The sequence below is a fragment of the Haemaphysalis longicornis genome, unplaced genomic scaffold (genome assembly GCF_048455015.1).
Source record: "Haemaphysalis longicornis isolate Haplotype H1 unplaced genomic scaffold, Haemaphysalis longicornis Haplotype H1 scaffold_4, whole genome shotgun sequence".
Taxonomy (NCBI): Eukaryota; Metazoa; Arthropoda; class Arachnida; order Ixodida; family Ixodidae; genus Haemaphysalis; species Haemaphysalis longicornis.
In genome coordinates, this window is record NW_027526361.1 from 26,400,406 (window position 1) to 26,424,886 (window position 24,481).

Below are 24,481 nucleotides of genomic sequence, written 5' to 3' on the forward strand. Positions count from 1 at the left end.
CTAAGCCTTGAGGCTATTAAATAAACGAAACAACAACAACATACATCCATGCCTATATACATACATACATATATACATACATGCATACATAGATGCATACATGCATAAATACATGCGTGCATGCATACACACATGCCTACATACATACATACATACATACATACACACATACATACATACACACATACATACATACATACACACATACATGCATACATACATGCATACATACATACATACATACATACATACATACATACATACATACATACATACATACATACATACATACATACATACATACATACATACATACATCCATACATCATACATGCATACATACATACATACATACATACATACATACATACATACATACATCCATACATCATACATGCATGCACACAAACATACACGACCGAAATCGTTATCAGGCTATGGTTATTGCTGTCATCGCAGCCGTGGTGGCAGCAGTGTAAACCTTGTTCAAGTGCTTTAATAACGCCGATTTCTGTTGAACAACTTCCGGACAGCAATATCATACGACTAAGCCAGAAAAAACAATGATCTCAACAGCTTTGTTCTGTTTTAAGTTCTGTTTACTCAAAAGGAGTGAAAATTTTCTTCCCGCATAACGAATCTTTTTTTTTTTTTTGCGTTGAACGAATACAAACCAAAGAGCTTCGAGGCTGGTCTTCCGAATTATAGCGGCCTCCTGTTTAGCCAATTTTCGTATCTCGGGATTTCTCTGCGCATGTATTTCGGGCCACGGATAAAACTGGCCATTGACGTACAGTGCAGGCGTCTTTGCCGCCTTCCAGGTATCCGGCGCAGAGGTTGTTATCTCCCACCAGGAACCTGTTGAGCTGCTTGCACAGGGTCAGGTTGATGAGGGGTAACTCCACCACCTGCAGCACGTCCGACGTGGGGCCATCTGCGGACAAAGGGCTGCATTCGTGGAGACAGCTAAACCTCGGAGAACTTGGCCAAGCAGCCAACCTCACCTGCCTGTCTATTAGGAAACGTTGAAAAAATCCCCTTAAATCGGGGTCGTTTCAGTCCTATTTTGCTTATATTCCCTGATGAACTCATCCCACAACTATATATAACAGATAACAGTGCTTCTGACAGAGATATGCTGCGTCCTCGTGTTGTTCCAAAGCACCCCAAACAATATCATTGTTTTGCGCAACCTTGCAACCAACCTAATCTTCTCCAAGCCTGTAATCGCACGCGGAACGCGGAAATAAGTCAATAAAGTATACAAAAAACTCCCCAGGGACATTCACTGAAACTTCATCTTGTTTATCCCTTTCGGCCCTGGTGGTGTCAATTGACGCCATCACCTAAAAGTTCCTCTAGCGCATAAAAAACGAAACCAAAACTGCTATTTTGCTGGGGAATTGTTCTTCAATGATGCCTGTTGCACTAGATATCACGTTGTTTCATTTTAGTGGAGCTGGACGCTACCAAGAAGAAAAAGCTCTCGTGAAGACGAAATTGCGACAAAGAGGTTGAAAAAAAAAATGGTGGTTTGAGTTTTATTCCCAAGCTTGTAAATCTCTAAAAACGTGCACTACGAAGCTAATTTTAGTTTGTAGGTTCATGTAGTCATAATGTTTCGAAAAATATAAAGAAGTGATGTCTCTGCTCAACATAAAAATTTTAATTGCCAAATGTCGTAAGAATCGCTTCATTAATAAATCTGTTAAAATTTGCACTTACAGCTCTATTTTTCGTTTGTGGGCTTATGGGACCCTAAAATTTAAGAAAACATACAGAAAACATTGATTTGCTTGAAATTTAAAAAAAAAATCAGGGCTTAAAGGGCTAGGGAAGCGCCTGTAAATACAACTAGGAAAAGTAATTAAAACTTTCGTCGTAACATGGCTTAATTTGTTTATATCATGTTTCACTCTAAACGCCCAAGAAAAAAAAACAGCGCTAGGTGTGATCCAGTTAGTTGCTATATAGAGCGCACTGGCGCCTTTTTCTCGAACGGATGTGGAAGTTTCCATCGGGGCCACGCACACTTCCGCAACGGCGTCCTGTTTGCGAGCTCGTTGGCACGGAACGCCGCTTATAGGCGCACGACAGCAATGCAGGCGCAACATAATTTTCCAGCGGTCTTAATAAGCCCAACTATTAAGCACGTGTACACTTACCACCTGTAAAAGCGGGCTATGCCCGCAGGTATGAAAGGAATGCACAAAAAAATCAGGACAGCAGTTTGACAGCTGGGGTCCACTCATGATTGTCAGAATGGTACGATCTTCGCAATCAATGGCCCGTACCTCTTTCGGGGTGTCCATCCCAACCTCCGAGTGGCAAGTTTCAGTTCCGTTCAAATTGGTTTTGTATGCTCAAGCATACAAAACGGCTAGGGTGGACGTAGGCTGATTCAAAAATTGGCATAAATGAGAATCATCATCATCATAATCGTCATCATAATCATTATCATCATCCTATCTATGCCCACTGCAGGGCAAAGGCCTCTCCCATGAATCTCCAATTATCCCGGTCCTGCGCTAACTGCGACCAATTTATCCCCGCAAACTTCTTTGTCTCATCTGCCCATCTAAATTTCTGTCGCCCCATGCCACGCTTGCTTTCTCCACGAGCGTCACTCACTCCTCACGAGTGGTGGCTGGCGCCCACACCCGTTAGTTGTGAGTGGGGAGTGAGCCTCACCATCGTTTCGGACTGGTGAGTTCGAGTGTGAGTGCTACTCGCGGTGGACCAGTCACCACTCGTGAGGGGTGAGTGGCGCTCGTGAGTGGTACCGGCCGACACTGATCATGGCTCATTATATCACTGAAGCTCACATTCCTCTTTAAAGAAATAACGTTGCTACATTATAAAAAAAACAGTTTAGGGCAAATGCAGGAGGAAAGTAGATACGGAGGATCGAGGAATGACCATTAATAACTGTTTACTGAAAAAATCGTTTAAAAATTACGCGCAGTATTGATTACGCATAAAATAACCATAACAAGAACACAGACACACTCCTTAGAAAATTTGTTCTTAGATGTTTATCGAAAAATAATCACTAAAACAGGTTCAACGAACCATCCATAAGGCATAATTACACGAGAAATATTTTCAACGCCAGACTTTTTCTTCGTACTGAAATAAACGTGCGGGCGCCTAATTGTCCGTGCGCTACTGATATCTCCACGAACCGCAAGTCAGTGTAAAAACAACACGATTAAAACGTATTATTCAACTCCTTACATTCCGTAGATTTTTTTCTTGTGTTGTAAATGGATGTTTTGCTTTATTGAACGATTCGTTATCGCAATTGTTATGTGAAAAATTGGTGGCAATGAAGTAATTTTTTTACTGAGAAGATATATATCGCTCGTTCATATGCGTTTGTTCTTGTCGTGATCCGTCAGCGAGATTGTTCAGCAGAATAAGCTTTGAGCCAAAGCGACATTTCGCCGAATCTCGACACATGGGCGTTCTCGTTTTTTTTTTTTTTTTTGCGCCATCAGAAAACCGCCGCAGCTGTCGGGATCAAATCGACGTCCTTGGGATCAGCAGCACAACGCCTTAGCCATGAGCTACTGCTGTGGGTTGACCACTAAACCTAATTAACACGTTTCAGTTGCAATTATTCGTCAGCCACAGAAGCTGTTTACTGCTGATTCTCAATCGGTAACCATCGTGCATGACGGCTTTCATCGGCATGCAGCGGTTCCGTTTTTTTTTTAAGTGCGCACTTTATAAGCGACCCCAAACCATCCACCGCCGGCGGCGGCGGCGGCGTCCGCAGTGCTCCTCTATATTTAAAAAAGAAACAGCATCCGGCGCCAGGTTTCGATCCGAGGACTTTGCGGCCGCAGCGCGACGCTCCACCGACCAAGCCACGGACGCGACGCTGATATCAGTGTTAGTAACGCGCCTTATATCTTTAACGCATTCAAACTACGTCGTCAGCGGCGTGCGTTGGCGACTCAGCGGCGTTATAGCGGCTTGATAACTGCGTGGTGTACACGTGATACTACAAACCCGATGGAAGAGATGGAAGAGAAGGCGGCGAGGCGGTGGGCTGCGGGGGCCGAGCGCAAGCGCCGCAAGCGGGCCGACAACCGTGCATTCGCACTTTCACATTCTCCCCCTCGGGGAAATGCGGGGGAATTTTTTGTTCCGTCGTCCTCCATCACTACATTCCGGTTTTCCCAAACGCGGGACAACAACCGTCCATTCATTTTTCGTCCCGACGATAAGATGGTTGCTGTGGACGGTATTTGTAATGACTTGCAATGCTTTTAAGATGCAAGCGCTAGCGGGCTGCCTGCGACAACGCCGGCGATGCCATGACGTGGTGAAGTTGCGCTTTCTGCACGGCGCCGGTGCTAGTGCGCAGGCCGCCGCGTGAAAGCGCTTCGTCACGTCTGTCTAGACAGCTAGTTTCCTTCGCCGATGCTTGGATTTCGGGCTGTTGTACACAGTTACCTGCATGTTATGCACCTTCCTCAATGCGTGTGCGAGTTGTGCGGATATTAGTAGCGGTGGCCGAAACGTGTTTCGGGATGTTCCCTGTGGACTAAACGACGACTGACATCCGTCGGTGGCTTTGTGCAGTTTCTGTCGGTATCCACTGCCCTCTGAGCTGTGGTGGAAATAACGTTCCTGGTGTTTTGAGCCTTCACAGGGAGACAACTGGTTAGGTTTACCATTTCCGAACCAGATGTTGGGGGCCACAACAAAAACTTTTCCGCGTTGGGGCGTGCAGTGCGTTTAAGATCTGTTTTTGTGTCAGTCACAGTGGTGATGTAGGAGACTGCAGGTGAGGAGTAACTTGGAAGACATGTTCCTGGGACTTTTGCGTTGACTAATGATTATGGTGAAACATGGACTTTCCTACGGAAGTTGTGCGTCGCCGGCTGTGTTGAAGGAAGGATTAGCATGAAACGAAGATTGCAGGTAAGCGTACTATTTAAACCGTTATTTTTCCCTGAATGAAAACAGCATATATTCCGCTTATGGGAAATTGAAAATAACCACAACGGCAGACGGGCTACAGAAATAGCAAGATTTTTCTGGCTGCACTTTGTGTACCTTCTTGCGCTTTGTCTACTGTGGCTGCACTTGTGAATTGCCCCAACATATACCTGCAAATAGCAGTGCCAGCACTTTGCAGTTATTTTTAGCGGCAGTAGCGCCCTCCGTTTTTTTTTTTTTTTGATCTTAAAACCGGTTAGTACCGTCGAAAATGGCTGTCGCAAACTCTCGCCGGAAGTTATACATATACGGATATATGGGACAGGCATACTTTGTGAACTGCTAGCGATAACGCCGGTGACACCGGGACGTAAAGAAGTTGGGCTTTGAGTGCGACGTCATTGGGCCAGGTGAGGTGCTTCGTGAATGGCGCGCAGACGCTTCGTCACTGATGTCTAGACAGCCGGTCGCTTTGCACGGCTTCGTTTGCAGGCTGCTCCCAACGTTATAAATGCAGAGCATTTCTTAGCCTCGCCTGTTCCTGCATCGGACGGTGTCAACAGTTCCGCGTCCGCAGCAGGTGCGCCTCTCCTTCCCTCTTCTCTCTCAACAGCAGCTGGCGCGCGCATGCGTCGTAGTCAGCCCGTTCGCTCCGTCGCGGTCTCGGCGTAACAGGTGCGTGATAGCAGCGCGGTGGGGCGTGGAAGGGCGCGCGCTGCTTGCGCATGCGCGCTCCCCCCCCCCCGTACTGCGCTCCATCTACTGCGCGCCGCGCTGCAAATATAGCGGCTAGCGGTCGCTCGTGTTTCAGTCACTGCGTTGCTCCTTCCTTCCTTGGTTGACGCTCGTGCCCACGTTTACTCGTGTCTGCTACTCCAGCATCACGGAAGAAGTGATGGAAGCAACACTGCCTTCAATCAGTACTGGGGCCCCAATGCTCTGCATTTACTCGTGTTCCCCTCGCGGGAAGGCGCGGGAATTTTTTTTTATACCTAATCTAAAAACGTTCGCTGCTCCTTTCTTAGAAACCGGTTCACAAACGCTCCCGCTCCCGCACGAGGGCTTATATAGATGATAGTCCCCCTTGGGCTACTTTTTAAAAGAAGCTCGTACGTCGGTTGACCCCAGAATCATAGTAGCAATTGATGTACGGAAAGCTTTTGACTCCGCTCCTCATGACTCCGTCGTGGAAGGAGCGCGACGCCGAGGCTTATCAGGAAAGACCATTAAGTTCATACACTCTTTCTTGAAAGAGTGAAGCGTCCGCGTCAAGGTGGGCAGCACCTTTGGAAACAAAACAGCAAACCGAATAGGTGTACCTAAAGGAGCAGTGCTGTCTCCAACACCTTTTAATATGGTCATGGCGGACCTTCCACCTACGCTGGACAAGATTTCAGGCATATGTTACACCATTTACGCCGACGACATCACCATCTGGTCGACGGGCGGCTCACTCGGCGAACAAGAGCAGGCTCTGCAACAAGGACTGAACACAACCACTGACTTTCTGGAGTCAGCGGGTCTCTCGCCTTCTCCAGAAAAGACAGTCTTTGTAGTGGTAGCCAATGCCCACCTTAGCAAGCAGCAAGTGAAGGACCAAATCAACCTATCTATGAATGGAGTGAGACTGCAAGCGAAAGAGGGCGTTCGTATTCTCGGTCTCCCTATTGATAAGATGGTGGATGCGGAACATGGATGTCACAACTTCTCCACACGTGGAAGAGCACAACGCACCTAATCAAACGAGTCACGTCCAAATCATGGGGAACTGACGAGAGCTCTGTACGCACACTTGTAAACGGTCTCCTGATTTCCGAAACAATGTACGGCATCAACTATACATACCTCACAAAGAACAACTGGCAGAAGCTTGAAATCCTGCATCGTGAAGCTCTGCGCGTCATTACAGGATTGCCAAAATTTACAGCCAAGGACGTTCTGTACGCACAAGCGCAAGCACAATAGACTTGACGACATAGCCAAAGACAGACAATTTCAACGTCTGGACAGCACCAATGCAGGCAGGAAACTTCTTCTCAGAGCTGGTTTCGAGCTTCCCGGCAGACATCCGCACGAGCTGCCGGTTCCGCCTTGGGAGGACATTACTGTGACAATGAACAAGCCACTGCCAAAAAATGTCGGTCACGACAACCCAAGGCGAAGGAAAAGGAAGGTTAAAGATCAATTCCTAGAACTAGCCAGTGGAGACAGAGATACACCAGCAAATCGTACCCTGCATGTCTACACGGACGCCGCAGTTGAACATGACCGCGTCTCACTCTGCTGGTACAGCCTCGAAGACCGAAGCGCAAATGCACACGTGCGCTTTGTCAAAATTTCCGGCCGAGAAGCCGAGCTACGGGCCATCCTGCTTGCCTTGACTGAACATGCAGGCAAACATCCAAGCACCCTCGGCCTCCCCGAATGCATAATAATTTGTGCTGACACAATGGACGCAATTCGAGCCCTTGGTTGACGCAAAACTATTAGCCGCACTGTCCGCAGAATAAAGAAACTCATTGCTGAATGCCAACAGAGTGGCCTGCAATACCAAATCCGATGGGTCCCCGTACATGAAGGGATTGAAGGCAATGAAGAGGCACACAGAATTGCCCGGGAGCAACTTCGTATTCACCCCGAGCAAGACTGTTCTGAACCCGCTGATTCAGATGCGGAGGCCGACATCGTCACAGAGGACGGTGCTGCTTTGGCGAAGGCCACGCGGAAGGCCGTTCTTCAAAACAAAATTCCGGAAGACCCCAACCCGTTGCCCCCCGGATTCAGCCGATAGGCAACAGTGCGGCTAAGGCGTATAAGAACGGGCACGGCCCTTACGCCTAGAACGGCTCACTATTTCTTCGGGCGTGGAAACCCCTACAGTTCTCCGAACTGCCCAAAATGTGGTACTGGTGCCCTGTGCAGTGCGCGACACCTCCTGTGGGAATGCTCGGCACTCAGTGTTCCTAGAGAACGCTGCCTAAAGACACTTGGCCCGCTACGACCGGCAGACTACGAACTTTGGGCCAATCCGCTTGGAGTCCCACCTCACAGGAAGCACCTGCTGGACACTGCTGATTTTCATCAGAGAAGCCGGCATTGAGGACTGCTTCTAGCTGCCTTTCTTTCCCTGTTCTCCCCGCTCCTTACTTCCCATTCCTTTTCCGACTCTTGACCGAGGCATCCGGTCATGTCAAGGGGACTTCTCTCCCACTTTTTTTCCCAATAAACGTGTGTTCATTCATTTAAAGGGGCCATGAAGACAGAATACAAGTTTGATTTATTCGAAAGATTAGGTGTTTTATAGTGCCCTCAGCGCTTGTTCGGCAGCAGACGATGCTTTATTCACTGAGAAATCAAACATTTTAAACCAAAATTTCAATTCTCCCGCTGCACCGCGTGTTTGGTGACCTTGACACTGGCACATGCGGGGCAGGTTTATAAAACAATAGTTAGTATGTTCACTAAAGCTGCCGCCCACGGCAAAGACATATTTTTTCTTTGGCGTGATTATCGTCCTCCTTCATAGATGGCGTAACTATACCTCTGAAGAAACGCTGTCCGCGCATGGCTTCTTTGGACGGTTTTATGCCTGGCTTATTGTTACGCTTGATATTAATTGTGTCGTAAAATATTGTGTATGACTCGACGGGAAGGGTCACGTAAGGGACTGTGTCGCCTATGCCGGTTGGCCAGTATCACCTGAGACAAGCCCAGAGCGCTTGACGGCTGTGCAGCGTCAGCCGGCATAGGGCATGCCATTCGCAGTAGTACTGCTATGTTTAGGTGTTCGTTCGTAAATTGCGTAGCGTAGCTTAACATTATTACTGCTTAAGTTTAAGCATGAATAGCTCGTTCTGCACGCTTATAATTTCTGTTTATTTGCGCGTTGGGCCAATCGTAACAAATTGCCCTTAATACGTCATTGGTTCAGTGCGGAAAAGTGGCTGTGGTGTCGCATGCCCATTCACTGTTTTCCTGATTATGCAGCTTGTTTTAGTGAAGTTGGTGCTAAAAGTTGTGTCAGCATTATTCTAACGAGATAATCTTTTTGTCCCCTTTAAATCCGGAAATTTTTTTGTCTGTCTGTCTGCCTGTCTGTCACACCAAAAATTTTGCTCTGTCCGTCTGTCTGTCAGTCTATGAGAGAGGGAGTGCGAGTGGTGAGAGCGAGTGGTGAGCGTAAGCGCAAGTGAGTGCTTGAGCAAAAATATATTTTTTGGTGAGTGCTAGTGAGGGGCATCCAGTTTTGCCGAGATATGATTATAGCTTTAGTCGACTGGATTTGTCGATGTGTGGTGGTGTTAAGGATGCAATGTTCCTCTCGCGTTTTGGAACCCCCGGTTAGATTCGCACTCAGACTCTAATCTACTGAATTTTCTTATCAGCTTAATTAGTTCACTTTGTTTAGCGGGGGTTCTTGTTATTTGAGCCATGGCCAGCAGTCAGCCATTTTGCATACCATTCGTTGGCCGAAAGAACGCCTGATTTTCTACCTGCCGCATTAATTGCTTTCGCATTGAAAATCAATCGCAGAAGGAGCCAAAGCGCACACGAAACGACCACTGAGCCGGAGCCTCCGGGCAGAGATAGCTACCTTCGGGACACATATAACCTTTAAGTGGCCGTATCTGGGTGCTATGAGAGTAGCTGCTGTTTACTCCATCCTATGCCAACCCATATTCCTCGGCGGTGGCACCTCTGGTGCGCAGTTTCAGAAATACAGGCTGCGCATTGCGCAAAGTCAACAAAACTTTCGAAACAAACAAACACTTTAGAAACAAATGCAGAAAACGAAGATCTGCCTTGTACACCGTGACATCCAGCGACTGTATATATAAACAATAGCTGTGTCGAAGTGAGTATAGACAATATTGTATAGCCAGGATAATATGTTTTGTTACCGTAGTTGCTGTATTCTTATGTATTTTTGTCTTGTTTGTGTAGTCCACTCCCCTATGTAATGCTTCTGGCCCTGAGGGTATAATAAATAAATAAATACAAAGGAGCAAGGGATCTGAGGTCGGAAATTATTCACTGCGCCCGCTGTACAAGTGCTGCCTCCCGGCAACTTAGCGGCGGGTGGTATTGAAAGTTCTTCGACGTTGAAACAAAGCAAAACACCACGAATAGATAGATCCGTGCCTCTTCTGAAGCGACCACTCGTCTTATCTTATTGCGACGGCAGCGAGATTGGTTTCTTATGCAACGAACTGGAGACCCTGCGGCGTCCGACTTCACCGGCTCGCTTGACGTATACAGGCCCGGACACACGAACGGTTCGTATTACAGCGTCAACAGTGACGTCTTCAGGGGGAAGCTCGACGGTGTTGTTCCCAGGGAGCGGATCCCAACTGCACGCCCCGATCACGAGAGGTTGCCAAGAAGCTGAACGTCGCTCGCCAAATCAACCGAGCGGCCACTTTACGGCGTTGTTGTTTTGCCAGGCCGTCGCACGTTGCGCCATGTCCTGGAACGTTCGTCGACGTCACATCGCACCACCGATCTGGCGCACTGCTCGTTCAGTATACTCGCCACGAAAATGATCACGGTGCGTGCTTACATTGGTGACGTGACTGTAGGCATCTCTTCGCCTTGCTGGCCATGACGCGGGTGTAGCATTCAAGTAGGGTGAAAGGAAGTCTAGAATGCACACAAAAGCGTGTATATTAATCACCATATCAATAGCGTCCCCGCTCTCACTGTCCCTCACGCTGTACGGAAGGTTAAAGCTCCTTATATTTTGCACAGTGCCGACGAGTTCCCCGGTACGTAAGTGGCGAAGTGCCTGACACCTGACGCCATGTACGCCGCTGACGCCGTGAAATTCCCCGCCACTTCATATATTCGAAATTATTTATTCTGTACACCTCCGTACAGTACAGTACACCTCCGGCTGGAACGCGCCCGTGGAACTGTCGCTCTGCCAGCGGTGACATTCAGAAACCGGGAGGAAGATTATATTTCTGGCGGTGCCCAGGGGACAACATTCGCTATCAATGACAGCTAAGATAGCGGTTTTCCGCGGTGCTAGAGTCTACTGCGCTCAACGTTTGCTACCGCACTGCGAATACTGTATTATACCGTATTTTTGCGATTCTAAGCACCCCAGATTCTAAGCACCCTCCCCTACTTTCGGGGAAAAAATTGGAAAAAAATTGGCCGCGTATCTGCTTCTTTCGTTGCAAATGTCGCCAAAAGACGATAGTCTTTGTATACATTTGCAAGGAAATGCCCCCCTTTGCTTTCCCGCTCACCTCTCATGCTGTTCCTGTACCGTCGCGCTCATCCCAAGGTAAACACGCTAAAGGTTTGCTCTAGGCCACTTGAATTTACCGCGTTCCACTGCTACGGCCGGGTTCCTCGATTGCAGCGCTGCAGTACGGTGGAGACGCGCGTGAATCGAAGCGGGTGACTTCAAGGTTTATAGAACCACGTGGCCGTGCTCCACGTGCGTTCCAAGCAGAAGGTGGAACCTAGATAGTTGAACCTTTTGTTGCTGTTGCCGCGTTATTTTTCATATGCCGCCATGAGGTGGCGCGGGCAACAACAGGCGGCGGTTTTCTGCAGGAGATGTAGAATATCATTTGCTATAAAAAAAACCAAGCATCCGTGAATTTTTAATAAAGGAACACTGTAAATATCCCTTGTGTACTAATTTCCTGTCTTATATTTGCGTAATATCTTGTTCTTGTTCAACAAAGTTGACAAGTATGAACATATAAACCGGGCTTAGACGTTTACATTTGGCTGTGAGTATATAAGACTATTGCGCAATATCTATTTTACATTGGCCGGGTGGCTGAATCGAGTCACAGACAGACAGACAGACATAGAGACAGACCAAAATTTTCGGGTTAAGTAGCCCAAGAATGACTATCGTCTTCAAAAAAATGTGTGCATGCGAATCTAAGCACTCCGTGTTCTAAGCAACCACAACGAGGTGTATTTCCGTTGTGAATTGTCAAAGACAGGCAATAAATACAAAAAAAAAGTGTATTTCAAGTTGACCCAAGTTGACGTTTTGCCCAAATCATTCATGAGGACTTCAATCAAAAATCACTTCAGCGGAACAAAAGACGACTTTCTGGGAGATGCTGAGATCGGGGCCCAAGAGGCACAACGGGCTCGGATGACAGTGAGGGTGACTGAGTATCACACGTAAACAGTGGGTTCACTGTCTGTGCCTATTTCTCTATTGAACGCTTGCCAAATAAAACATTATTTCTTGCGCCTGTTTCGCCGAGATACGGCCGCGAACAAAAGTGGCGGGGGGGGGGGGTACTTTAGGTCTTTTGAATCTAAGCACCGCCCCTCACTTTGGTCATTGTGATCGTGAAATGCTTGGGATCAAGTAAATAAAAATATATATATATATATATATATATATATATATATATATATATATATATATATATATATATATATATATATATATATAATTATATATATATAAATTGCAGGAAACATAAATACCGAGAAAGTGGAGGGAAAACAGCCCCGCCGGTAGCGTAGTGGCCATTGCACCAGATGCGTATTCTGGAGATCGTGGGTTCATATCCTACCTGGCGGGCATTTTTCCTCCACTTTCTTTCTGTCTGTCTCTCTCTCTCTCTCTCTCTCTCTCTCTCTCTCTCTCTATATATATATATATATATATATATATATATATATATATATATATATATATATATATATATATATATATATATATATATATATATATATATATATATATATATATCACGTCACCACCTCGTTGCAATACCGGAGTGCAATTTGTCATCATCGTCCATTCTGTCATGACTGCCGAAATGCGCTGTGGTCTATAGAAGGCGCAGCAGAAAGTCCACCAGCAGAAAGCAGCCGTTTTCCCTACGTTAAGGTTAGCAGAAAGAGAGCGCGTACTTTCGGACGTGTACCCCCATCCGCTGACGAAGGCGGAGCCCCGTGGCTGGAATCCCCTGGGCGGCAGACAGATGGTGTTCACGTATCCGCCCAGCCTCCACAGGGGCACCCGGTCCTGGAGGCGCAGCAGGGCGATGTCGTTGGCCAGCGTGGCCTCGTTGAACATCGGGTGGATGAAGAAGGCACACGGCCGAGAGCGCCACTGGAACACGGCCGGGTACGAGATCCGGTGCAGGCCCAGCCACACGGTCACGTTCCGCTTGGACTCCCTGTGGTAGTGAGTCCGAAGGTTGCCGACATTTCGAGGAAGCAGAACATGCTCCCCCAATAAGCGTACAGAGACTACGCCATCTACTGGGCCGCCTTAAGATGCGGGTATGATCTGAATGGCCTGGTAAGCGGAACTCGCGAATGGGCTCTCGGGTGCGTAGGCACTGTCTCGGAGAAACGAGAACACGAAAGGGGAAAGGGACCCCAAATGACCCCAAAATGACCCCAAAATAACCCCAAAGGAAATGACCCCTAAACAAGAAATAAGTTCAGAATAAAAGTAAAAACTTCAGGATGCCGTGGTCGCACCCTTGTGCATTTCCTTGTTCTTCACCTACCATTGCAAAATGGCTGATCGTCGAGGTGAGAGAAGACCTTGAAACTGGGGGTGTACAGCTTCTGAGACAAAAGTATGTATTAGATGATGCACACAGTTAGTAGGATCGTCTATATCGCAAACCTCAAGCAAATTAAATACTTTCTTGGTAGGGGCATTTCACATTTATTATTTTCTTTATTATAGCGTGAAAAAAGAGCTTATGGTCTTTTGCAATTTCCCAGATTTGTTCCGGCCTTACTCCGGCAGAATTATTTTCTTGCACTTAGTTTTCCTGCAGTCTCGTTCCAATCAGATTATTGCATTTTTATTGCGTCTCACATACCAACGTAAGCGAGATGAAGAAGAGGACAAGATTCGGGGACGCTACGGAGGAAAGAAGAGAAGGAAGACGATGAACGCTCGGACGCCATGATCATGTTAAGCAGGAATTCAGTCTGATGTAAATACAGTTATGCTATCTTTACGGCGGCTTCGTTCTCCTTTCTTCTACACACCTTCCAGCTTCCACATCGCGCTGGAGGCTCTTGGGAACCTTTGAAAGCAATTTACCAGGGGGAAGGTACATCGGCATTAATATTGTAGGTGGAATATATATATATATATATATAGACAGGCAGAATAAGGGTTGGCAGTCAAGAAAACCTCGGAAAGCAAAGGGTGGAATTCGGTAGGTCATAGAAATAGATGAAGACTTTCTGACTCAAAAAATTCTTCATCTATTTCAATGACCTACCGAATTCCCCCCTTTGCTTCCCGAGGTTTCCTTGACTGCCAACCCTTAGTCTGTCCTAATTCACCGAGCCCCCTAAGGCGCTGCGCTGCTGAGCACGAGGTCACGGGTTCGATTCCCGGCCGCGGCGGCCGCTTTTCTGATGGAGGCGAAAAGCAAAAACGCCCGTGTGTACGAGATTTCGACGCACGTTAAAGATCCCCAGGTGGTCAAAATTAATCCGGAGCCCTCCACTACGGCGCGCCTCATCGCCTGCGCTGCGTCGGCGCGTTAAACCCTACAATCAATCAATCAATGACCGAGCCTCTCATTTCCCATTTCTTATTCGCTATATATATATATATATATATATATATATATATATATATATATATATATATATATATATATATATATATATATATATATATATATATATATATATATATATATATATATATATATATATATAGCGAATCAGAATGGGAAATGAGGGGCTCATTGAAAATAAGACAGAAATATGAATTGGCAGTCAAGAAGACCTCGGAAAGCAAAGGGGAGGATGTAGTAGCTCAAGATAAAGAATTTGGAAAATAAGAAAGTGGAGGAAAAATGCCCGCCAGGTGGGATCCGAACCCACGACCTCCAGAATACCGGTCTGGTGCGATGACCACTACGCTACCAGCGGGGCTACTTTAGCCTCCACTTTCTGGGGTATTTATGTCAATGTAATTTTTTCCTGTGCTTCGGGGTGGTAGCCAGCGCCACTCCGACTACTCGGGGTGAAGGGGACCTTCTTTTTAAAGGAGCCACGAAGAGAAAATACAACTTCGTTTAATTTGAAAAAACTAGGATTCAGTATGTCATTCAGCTCCATCACAGCCACAAAAGACGTTTTTTTAACGAAAAAAAGCAAGAAGTATTTAAAAACCTTCAAATTTTGCGCCACAGTGACGTGTTATGAGCAAGAAGGACGTCATACGGGCCAACTATAAAACATAATTTTCAGAGCGTTAACTGCACGTTAGCATTCAAGTGATGCGGTCAAATGAAACTAGAGGCCCCATTACAGACGTCCAGTCATGTGTCGTCGCGACAGGTCAGTTAGGCGGCCGCCAATCGCACAAACAAGGTTCCGTGACGTCATAGAAAAGTTGCGGGAAATTGGCTAGGGGGTCGCGACTGCTTCACACGTTTTCTTTTATATCTCCGTTATTTGTTTGAAGATTGCGATGATATTGGTATCATTGTTATCGGGACTGAGCAGTCTTTCTAATAAACCCAACTTGTATTTTGTCTTCATGGCTCCTTTAAAGGAGCCATGAAGAGAAAACACAAGTTTGGTTCATTCAAAAGATTGTCTCGTTAGAATCATACTGACACCACTTTTAACGTAAACTTCGCTCAAATAAGCTACATAATTAGGAAAAACGGGAATGGTCATGCGACCCACCAGCTCATTTCCCGCAACAGAACCTGTGATGTCACATGGGCTAAGCTCTGCGATTGGCGGAGGCTGGCAGAAGCAGACGCAAATTAGGTAGAGCTTACAAACTAGACGAACGAGCGATTTGCGCTTAAATTTAGGGCACATTCTTTACAAAGCAATAGGAATGATGGGACAAACAGTGGAAGTTACGAAAGCACATGTAAACATAGAAGTACTGATGCGTTCTGCTGTTCGTACTGCGCACAGCATGCTTTGGTTTAGCTGCACAGCACTATGGGGCTTGGGGTTGTCTCAGACGACACTGGCCGATTGACGCAAGCAACGGTGTCTTACGTGACCCCATTTGTCGAGCGAACACTGTTTCAGGGAACGAATATTTTCTCCCAGAACAAAAACAATCCAGGTTTAAATGCGGGCAAAAACAAACCAAACGCTTGCCACGGTATGGTGGCGCCATCTAGGTTACGGAACGTAAAGAAACGCGGGAACAAACCAACACCGCTGTACAGGGTGGAGACAACCTTTGAACGGTCCCGTGCCGCCGCAATTGGGCCAACGGGCTCAACGCGTTATTTTTTCGTTTCCCACGAGACCTAGCAACGCGAAACAGACAATATGATTCAAACTTCTTCAGTAAACCGCGTTGCGGCGATAATTTTAGCGCGGTTTTGACATAATGACTTGCTTCGGCGGCGAGCGAGCAACCGAACATGGCGGCGCCAGCGTTACGTGTCTCTACCCTGTACGGCGGATGCGTGAATGAAGGTACTCTAGGCTGCAGAGCGGTCGGTTCCCGTGATGTCACTTGGGACCACGAAAACGCACGATTGAGCGGGAAAATCAAAATTTTAACCTAAATTGTTTAATTTCTTAGTGAATAAAGCACCGTTTGTATCCGGACAAGCGCTGGGGGCACTATAAAACACGAAATCTTTCGAATAAAACCAACTTGCATTTTCTCTTCATGGCTCCTTTAACCCCCAGGCCGTGACTCAAGTGTCTACGACATGTCGAGAGTGGTCGACCAGCGTTGAACCCTCTTAAGCTCCCTATGGCACCAAGACTGCCAGAACAGAGGCCCTCGCTATGCATGTAGCTAATCATAATGGGAAATTAGGGGCTTGTTGAAAATAAGACAGAAATATGAATTGGCAGTCAAGAAGACCTCGGAAAGCAAAGGGGAGGATGTAGTAGCTCAAGATAAAGAATTTGGAAAATAAGAAAGTGGAGAAAAAATGCCCGCCAGCGCTCGTGTTGTTGTCCTCTTCTTTCTGTGTGGTTTTTTGCGCGCTGTTTCACCCCTATGAATCTGTACCAACAGCACTCGTGTTGTTGTCCTCTTCTTTCTGTCCTGGTTTTTTGCGCGCTGTTTCACCACTTGAATGCCAACGTGCAGTTAGCGCACTGAAAATTATGTTTTATTGTTGGCCCGTATGACGTCATTCCTGCTCATAACACGTCACTGTGGCGCAAAATTTGAAAGTTTTAAAATACTTCTAGCTTTTTTTTCGTTAATGCTGCGTGCACCTGGCTTCCAGTAAGAGTTGGTCGACGCGCCCCAACGTACCGTTGTCCCCATTGCCCGTTGCTCACCAGCACAGGGATGACCTACTTCCAACGAGGAAAATGGAATGAGGTTTACGACCCTCTCCCTCGTAACGTGCGGTGTTCGGGCATCGCGTTTCTGAGGAGGGGACCGTGGAAAAGACGTGCGGTATTAATGCGTAGCATTCTTTGCCGAATACCCCCCCAGCCAGGAGCGTGTAACGCCCTGAATTTCCACAAAAACGCAGATTTCGCGAAAGTTCCAAATGTAATCGTTAGAATAACGTAAATGGAGATTATTGGTAGAAAGAAATTTCGGAAAACTAAAAAGTAACACAAATAAAAAAATAAGAAAAATGTCAAAAGATATATACCGCATGGAATTTCCACAATAATGCAGATTTCGCGAAAATTTCACCTGTAATCGTTGTAATAGCGTAAATGGAGATAATTGGTCGAACGAAATTTTGAAAAACTGAAAAAATAAGAAAACAATGTGTTGATCCCTCTTTCACAGGAATCGGTAAAACACGAAAGTGAGATGTGCCTTCGCAGGATCAGTTGAATATTTATTCTGCGTCCCTGCTCCGTGGAGTGTACGCCAGACGGTTGCGTTGCGACGAGCTCAGCTGGCACCAACTGTCGGCGCTCCTTAGAATCGTGATGCAATACTTCACTTTACCTCTCTTAGACGGCAGCACCACCGAAATAGCGGAGGTTATAGGCATAGACTTTCTCAATATCTATGGTTATAGGTAAGATATATGGCGCTTTCATACGGTTGTCTGCGCTTCAGCTCGTAGCGGAGTCGGTAAAGCGCCTGGCACCTCCCGTTGCGGCGACGGAGCACCCCGGGTAGAATCCTGACGCAGCCGCGTTTTTATGGCGATGTCATTTCCGTGGCGGATATTACGTTAGTCTGATCTTGATGGATCCCGGCATGTAACAATTTCGTGCTGAAATGTAAAATAATTACGGAAAATGGCGAACCATGTAACACCCTGCATTTCAACAATAATGCAGATTTCGCAAAAGTTCCAAGTGTAATCGTTAGAATAACGTAAGTGGAGTTAATTGATTGAACGAAATTATGAAAAACTACAAAATAACAAAAATATAAAAAAATACGGAAAATGTCAAAACGTATACCGCATGACATGTAGATTTTACGATCGCGTCCCTTGTGAAGCACAGTAGAGGGTGAGTTGTTGAGTGGGGACGATGACACTGTGTCCCTCGCGGGGATCTGGATCTTGACGAGCCCGCTTGATCTCCATCGGGATCTTGACGAGGAACTGTCATGTGGCGTCCGTCGCCGTGCCATTATCAACCCCTCTGAGCCCTGCTTGTTTTTGCCCGGCGGGTGATTACCTTCTCGTAATAAATCACCACAATTTCAGCCCTCCCACTTTATCGCATTTTTCGTCGACAGTTCGAAGTCTTCTATTCCCACAATGGGCGGGGGTGTGGCGGAAGGGGTTGGATAAGTTCTAAATTCACTATTGGGAGCTTCTTGCTTTACACATTCCCGCACCCAAACAGTCGTTTAGCTTACCTCGATAAGCAGTGGCCGCACGTGAGCACGAATTTGTCCGTGATCAGGCTTCCGCCACCGAAGAACACGTTCCTGCCGTTCGTTCTCCGAATCAAAGCGGCCTGCGTGCAGAAGCCACCGTGTTAAGCGCAGTGGCAACCTTCACGAAAGAAAGTAAACACACAGTATGAAGCTGCATGCAAAGTCCGCTGAACATCATGCTGGAATAGAAATGTACTGTTCGTTATAGGAGCGGCTATTATTTAACTGATGTTCAAGTTTGCTTGAAAAATTCCAAGCGAGAAGAAAAGTTCAATAGAAGCTCATGACAGTCGAAAAAGGTGTGTTTTTTTTCTTTCGCAAGGATCTCTATTTTGTAGCACTAACTCGCGACCTCTACCCTGCACACATTTGTCCACCAGGGGCCCAGTTTCTTTCATTTTTTTTGGGGACCCGCATTCGTGTCCTTGCCTATAGTTCGGGATGCCTAAATGTTTCCTTGAAATTGATCTTTTCTTTAAATGTGGTTGCCGTACGGTAATGCGAGATTCACTATTGAGTAGCGACGCCCGAAATAGTCTACACGGCTACCGTGGTCTAACGGCTGTTCAACAGCAATAAAAAAATATACCCCTAAAAGCCGCTCCGTACGTCGTTCCTGACTTCATCACACCCTATATATCCGTTTGTCTACCTGTTCGCTCCTGGTGCTCCCTTGCCAGCTGCGCGCCGTCGCGGCAGCGCTGTACATCTCTTTTTACTGTGGCGTCGCACAACACTCAGTGATGTAATCACTTGTTGGGCGTAGCGAGGAAGAACAGCGTGCCTTCGAATAGCGTGGGCGTGGTGAGCAGAAGCTGCAACGGGCATGAAGGCAGCGGAAGGAGACCACCGACGACCATCGGGCAGCGCACGCAAGCTGAGCGCGGTATCCTGAATACCGCGATGCGGACCCGCCGCGGTGGCTCAATGGCTAAGGCGTTGCGCTGCGGAGCACGAGGACGCGAGTTCGATTCCCGACCGCGGTGGCCGGTTTTCTAATGGAAGGGAAAAGCACTAACGCCAGTGTGTACGAGATTACGTCGACGTTAAAGACACCCAGGTGGTCAAAAGTAATCCAAAGCCCTTCACTACGGCGCGCCTCTTCGCCTGCGTTGCGTCGGCGCTTTAAACCCTACGATCAATCTATACCGCGACGCGGAAAACTCAAGACATCGGTGTGGCTGGAATTTCGATGAATGCTTCCCGGGAGTGACGGCGCGGTTTGAGCGGCAGTTTGTGGCCAACCGATTCGGTGTCGCGTTTGCAGTGTGTGGTCATTTTTAAAGCAAGGCTTTTTACCCCCCAAGGGTTCTTTCGCGACCGTTGGTGTCAACAGAAAACTCCAGCGAACAAATAAAAGAATTTACTGGCGCCGCCAGGAATCGAACCTGGAACAAATAGAGTACCACAGAGAGAGTCCGTCGTCTTACCGATTTAGCTACGAGCCCACGCGGGGACGGGGAAGGCAGGTGGTGCACTCACCGAGCGCATCTACGGGTTTACCCCCTGCATTCTCGCTGAATGCTACGTGATAGCGTCACGCGACCTCACGCGCCGATGTGCGCTCCGCCGACGGCACGTCTAGCGGCCCTGCGCGCGCCTTGCGGGTGTGATAGAAATTACAAAAATTAAAGGATGGTCACACCAACTCAAGGCATCTCACTTCTAGTACGCAAATGTCCTAAAGCCTGTGACCTCCAGTGTTCACGTAAAAAATCACAGCTCCTTGTCGTCCGCCTTCACACCAAACGACACATCAAGGAACACATTCAAATAGCCCTTGATGCCCAGCACAGAATGTAACTCGGCTTGATGTACTGCCCGACTCTAGGTGACAAGAACTAAAGATTCTTAAAAATATGAACCCCTTACATGACGGGGGTTGCCGACAAGGACGGGCTGAAGCGCTAGACCCCATCCTATGGGGATCATGAAGTTTTATATACAGACGCCTCCCTACATCGACAACAGCAGTACGTCATCATCGTGGCTACCTCCAGAACCAACCTCCTTGCTTGTGACGCACTCAATGCCGAGGACATGACGGCAGCAGAAGAGGCAGCCATCGCCTTGGCTATCACTCAACGAGGAGTACGTAAGGTAGTAACCGATTCCCAACAAGCCTACCAGAATTGCCAGTCGGGACTGGTGTCCCGACCTGCACTGCGTGTGCTTAAAAACCACTCCCCACATGGTTCCGTTCAGCTCATCTGGAAACCCGCTCACGCTTCCATGAAGGGCAACGAATACGCCCACCAAGCCTGCACTTTTACCGCTCGTGCTACGGAGCTGCACAAGGACAGTAACCCGCTTGTCTCGTTCAAGGAAACAACCCAGCATTATCGCCTTCTGAAACAGACACTACCTTCGCCTCACCCTGACCTTTGCATAGAACAACAAACTACCCTACGGCTCATACAATCCGGCTCCTTCCCACACCCTACGCGTCTTCACTTAATGCACCCGAATCGCTACGACGATGAATGTAAATTTTGCTAAAAAGTAGGAACACTCTGCCACATAATCGGGGTGTGTAACTGTAGCCCTGAGCACCCTCCTCTCTTTCCTCTCAACACTCAACTACCTCTCCTCTCAACTTCCGAACAAGAGCAATTGGAGATGCTGCTGTCCATTCCCTCTCTGCCTACCCAACTTCAGCTGGTGGACAGAGCACAGGCGGTGCGGACTGAATAAGGCCGACAGTGAAAGAGGAACTACTTTCCTGGGCCCCACTCTGGGCCGTTCAGTAATCTGAACAGAAGTATTTCCTCCTCCTCCTACTTCTCCTGCTCCTGCTCCTGCTCCTGCTCCTGCTCCTCCTTCGTCTCTGCCGCCTATCTCGTCGCCTCCGCCCGCCCCGGCAGAGAAAGAGAATTGAGATCGTCTAACACCGGGTTTGAGCTTTAATTTTATAAAACAGTTTCCACTCATGTGTTACACCAATACAATTCAACCAAGCACCGTTCATGCATCATGCATTAATTTAACATTACCAAGAATATCTCTTTGAAGTAATAAAGGGTGTGGTTAAGTGCAGTTCACTTCTCTCTGGTTTCACTATTTGTAGAGCTTCGTGAGTGAATTTAAGTGAGACACATGAGTGATGTTTGTGAGTGCCGTTTACAGCTTTCCAACCACATTCACACCGTGTATTGGCGCCAATTTTTTTAGTTTCCCAGGACCTCAGGCCCGTTACCACGGTAGCCCGCAAACATCTCCGCTTGTCATACACCTTCACAGAGTGGAATGGCAATTGAAATTTTGAACACCGACGCTGTTTAAGCTGGTGGTTGGGCCGGCGAACGTGCCCAAGAAAACCTTGCCGAGCGGGGACGTCATAGCGGGCGCCGGCACCGCTTTACCATGGCTTTGCCTCGGCGCGCTCGGGCTGGACTCCTGTCGCCACGTGTATCGTGGCGCGATACAAGTGGTATGAAGCACGTTTTTCGAAACGCGTCGAGGAGTGGCTTGTTATATCGTTTGTTGCGGCGAGTGGTGCAGTTTTAACAGCGACGCTGTTTAAGCCGGTGGTTAGGCCGGCGAACGTGCGCACTAAAATCTCGCTGTCGCAGGCACGACGATGACGAAAGAAATGACTCATACTGAAAATAAAACCACGCATTGTACATACTTTAATGACCGAGTGTTCATTGCTCTTTGGGGGGCGAATAACGACACCACGCACAAATCTTGACCGAGTCTCGAAGCATGACCATGCAGAAAACTTAGCCGCGCCTTCAAGCATAACCAAGCATAAACTTAGCCGAACCAATAATAAGCTAGGTGGGGCTGCCAGCTTCGCTGTTTGTCCAGTTTACGCGTCATTAGTTCAACGCAGCCCCAATTTCTTTTGTTAATATTGTGTCGCTACATTCGTAAATACCTTATTCTCGTTGACCACACTTGTTTTTTCGAAACGTACTGTCTTGTCATTGCCACATTGCATTGCTATATATGCAAGCATTTTGCGGGAAGTAACCTGATCCCTATCAGGGCTGCGGCTAAACACTAAGCTGTTAATTTGAAGCAGCAGTGATGCAGTCACTGACCAAGTCAAAAACTGTCAAAAAATATTTTGGAACCCTTACAGTTTCCTTGTACCGACCGGCCTGACAAGACGAATTTTCGTCGAACGACTGACGTCTTAGCACTTCATTTTATTCATGTACTTTGCGTTTTTTTTTGCTAGTGTACGTCACGGAAATGTCCGAATTAATTTTATGAAATAATGACTGTTAACTGTCACCTAAGGGGGCGCAGGCCCCGTCAAGCCGCGCATGGATGGCTTTTTGTCTGGTCTCCTGGTATTTGTACCGGTGAATGTCAATATTACGAATCAATTTGATTATATGTATTTGTTCAGCAAAAAAGAGAAATAGACACTTAAGGTTGATCGTAAAAGTGCGGAAGACGCATCAGCAAAGCTCAATCTTTTTAATCCTTTCGTAACGCTGCGTTGAAAAACTTCGCGTAGTTCTGTTTTGTATTTGCAACCTATACGCTTTTCTTAATCTTATAAGGTGAAGGCAGAATCCAGCTCAAGAAAATTGGTATTTTTACGCCCCTACTGACATTTTCTAGATTAAGGTAATTTAAGTAGAGTCGCCGTAATATTTGGTGTTAGACTTCATAAGATGTCCTAATTAGAGACTATATTAATGTACTGAACACATTACTTATTCGACTGAATGAATTTTATGTCACTTTCGGCTAGAACAATGAAATCGAGGGGATATTTTCGCCTCATTGAGTTGTTTACATTTAGGCACCATGTGCATTCGTACTCCAGTTGCGCACCTCATTGCCTTTCGACCTATCGGAAAACACATGCCCTTAATTTAACTGAATGCCCTTTATTAAGGCCACGTTATGAGGCATTAGTAAAATAATGTTTCCCGCAACTCCCAAAGGGGACTTGCTTAAAAGATAAGCATGTAAAATAACGAACACTATATAGCGCAGATTATAAGAAAACAACGGAATGCTTTCAGGAAAACACGCGGGAAGGCCGCACACGAGACACGCTGCTCAAGTATGGGTTGTTACGCGCTCGTGCGGACGCGCTCGGGAAAACAGTAACCCCTGGTATTTATTTTGCGACTATCATCACAAAAGAAAACGCAACTGGTTAGAACGCTCCATTAAAGTGTCCGTCTTCTTAGGATATAAGATAAGATAAACACAGCGGGCTCGATGCACGCCGATGCATCTTTTGTGGGCAATGGATGCACATGTAAGACCCTCAGGGTAATAAAATATAATCCTCGACATTTTCCACCCTTAGGATATGACCTAAATGCCTTCGCGGCGTATACTCGCTGAAATAGCGCAACTTTCTTTCCACGCAAAAAGTGACTGGGCTTCTTAAGCGACCGCTGCCACGTAGTATCGCGCTCACTATGACTTACAACACTCGTCAGTATACAGGCGATTATGTCAAAACATTGACTATTGTGCATATATGCTTGTATAAGGCTTGATTTATTGGGTCGTTGTGGTCCTAATGCGTACTTGGTCTTTAACCCCGAGTACCAGACAAATGTTGTGTAAAGCGGTGAATACTCATGAGAGTTGTAGGTCGTAGTGAGCGCGATAGTTCGAGCACCGTTTGTCAGTCACGTGTTACATTACCGGCGCATACGCGGTACTGCAGAAGGATTTGTATGCGCACTCTGCGGCGTATAATTGTAACAACATCTACGAATTGGTGTCACTTTTCACACAGTAATCGCA

At 47.0% G+C, this 24,481-nt stretch overlaps 1 protein-coding gene across 1 annotated transcript in view; it reads right to left on the reverse strand.

Annotated features, from left to right (window-relative positions):
- The window catches only part of LOC144180289 (trypsin-1-like), a 46,986-nt gene that overhangs the window by 1,742 nt on the left and 20,763 nt on the right, over positions 1-24,481 (reverse strand). Inside the window, exons 3-5 of the mRNA XM_077708660.1 lie at positions 18,728-18,828; positions 12,859-13,127; positions 795-934 (exon numbers count right to left, since the gene is read on the reverse strand). Coding sequence (XP_077564786.1) covers positions 795-934; positions 12,859-13,127; positions 18,728-18,828 — 510 coding nt within the window. The remainder of the gene's footprint in view (positions 1-794; positions 935-12,858; positions 13,128-18,727; positions 18,829-24,481) is intronic.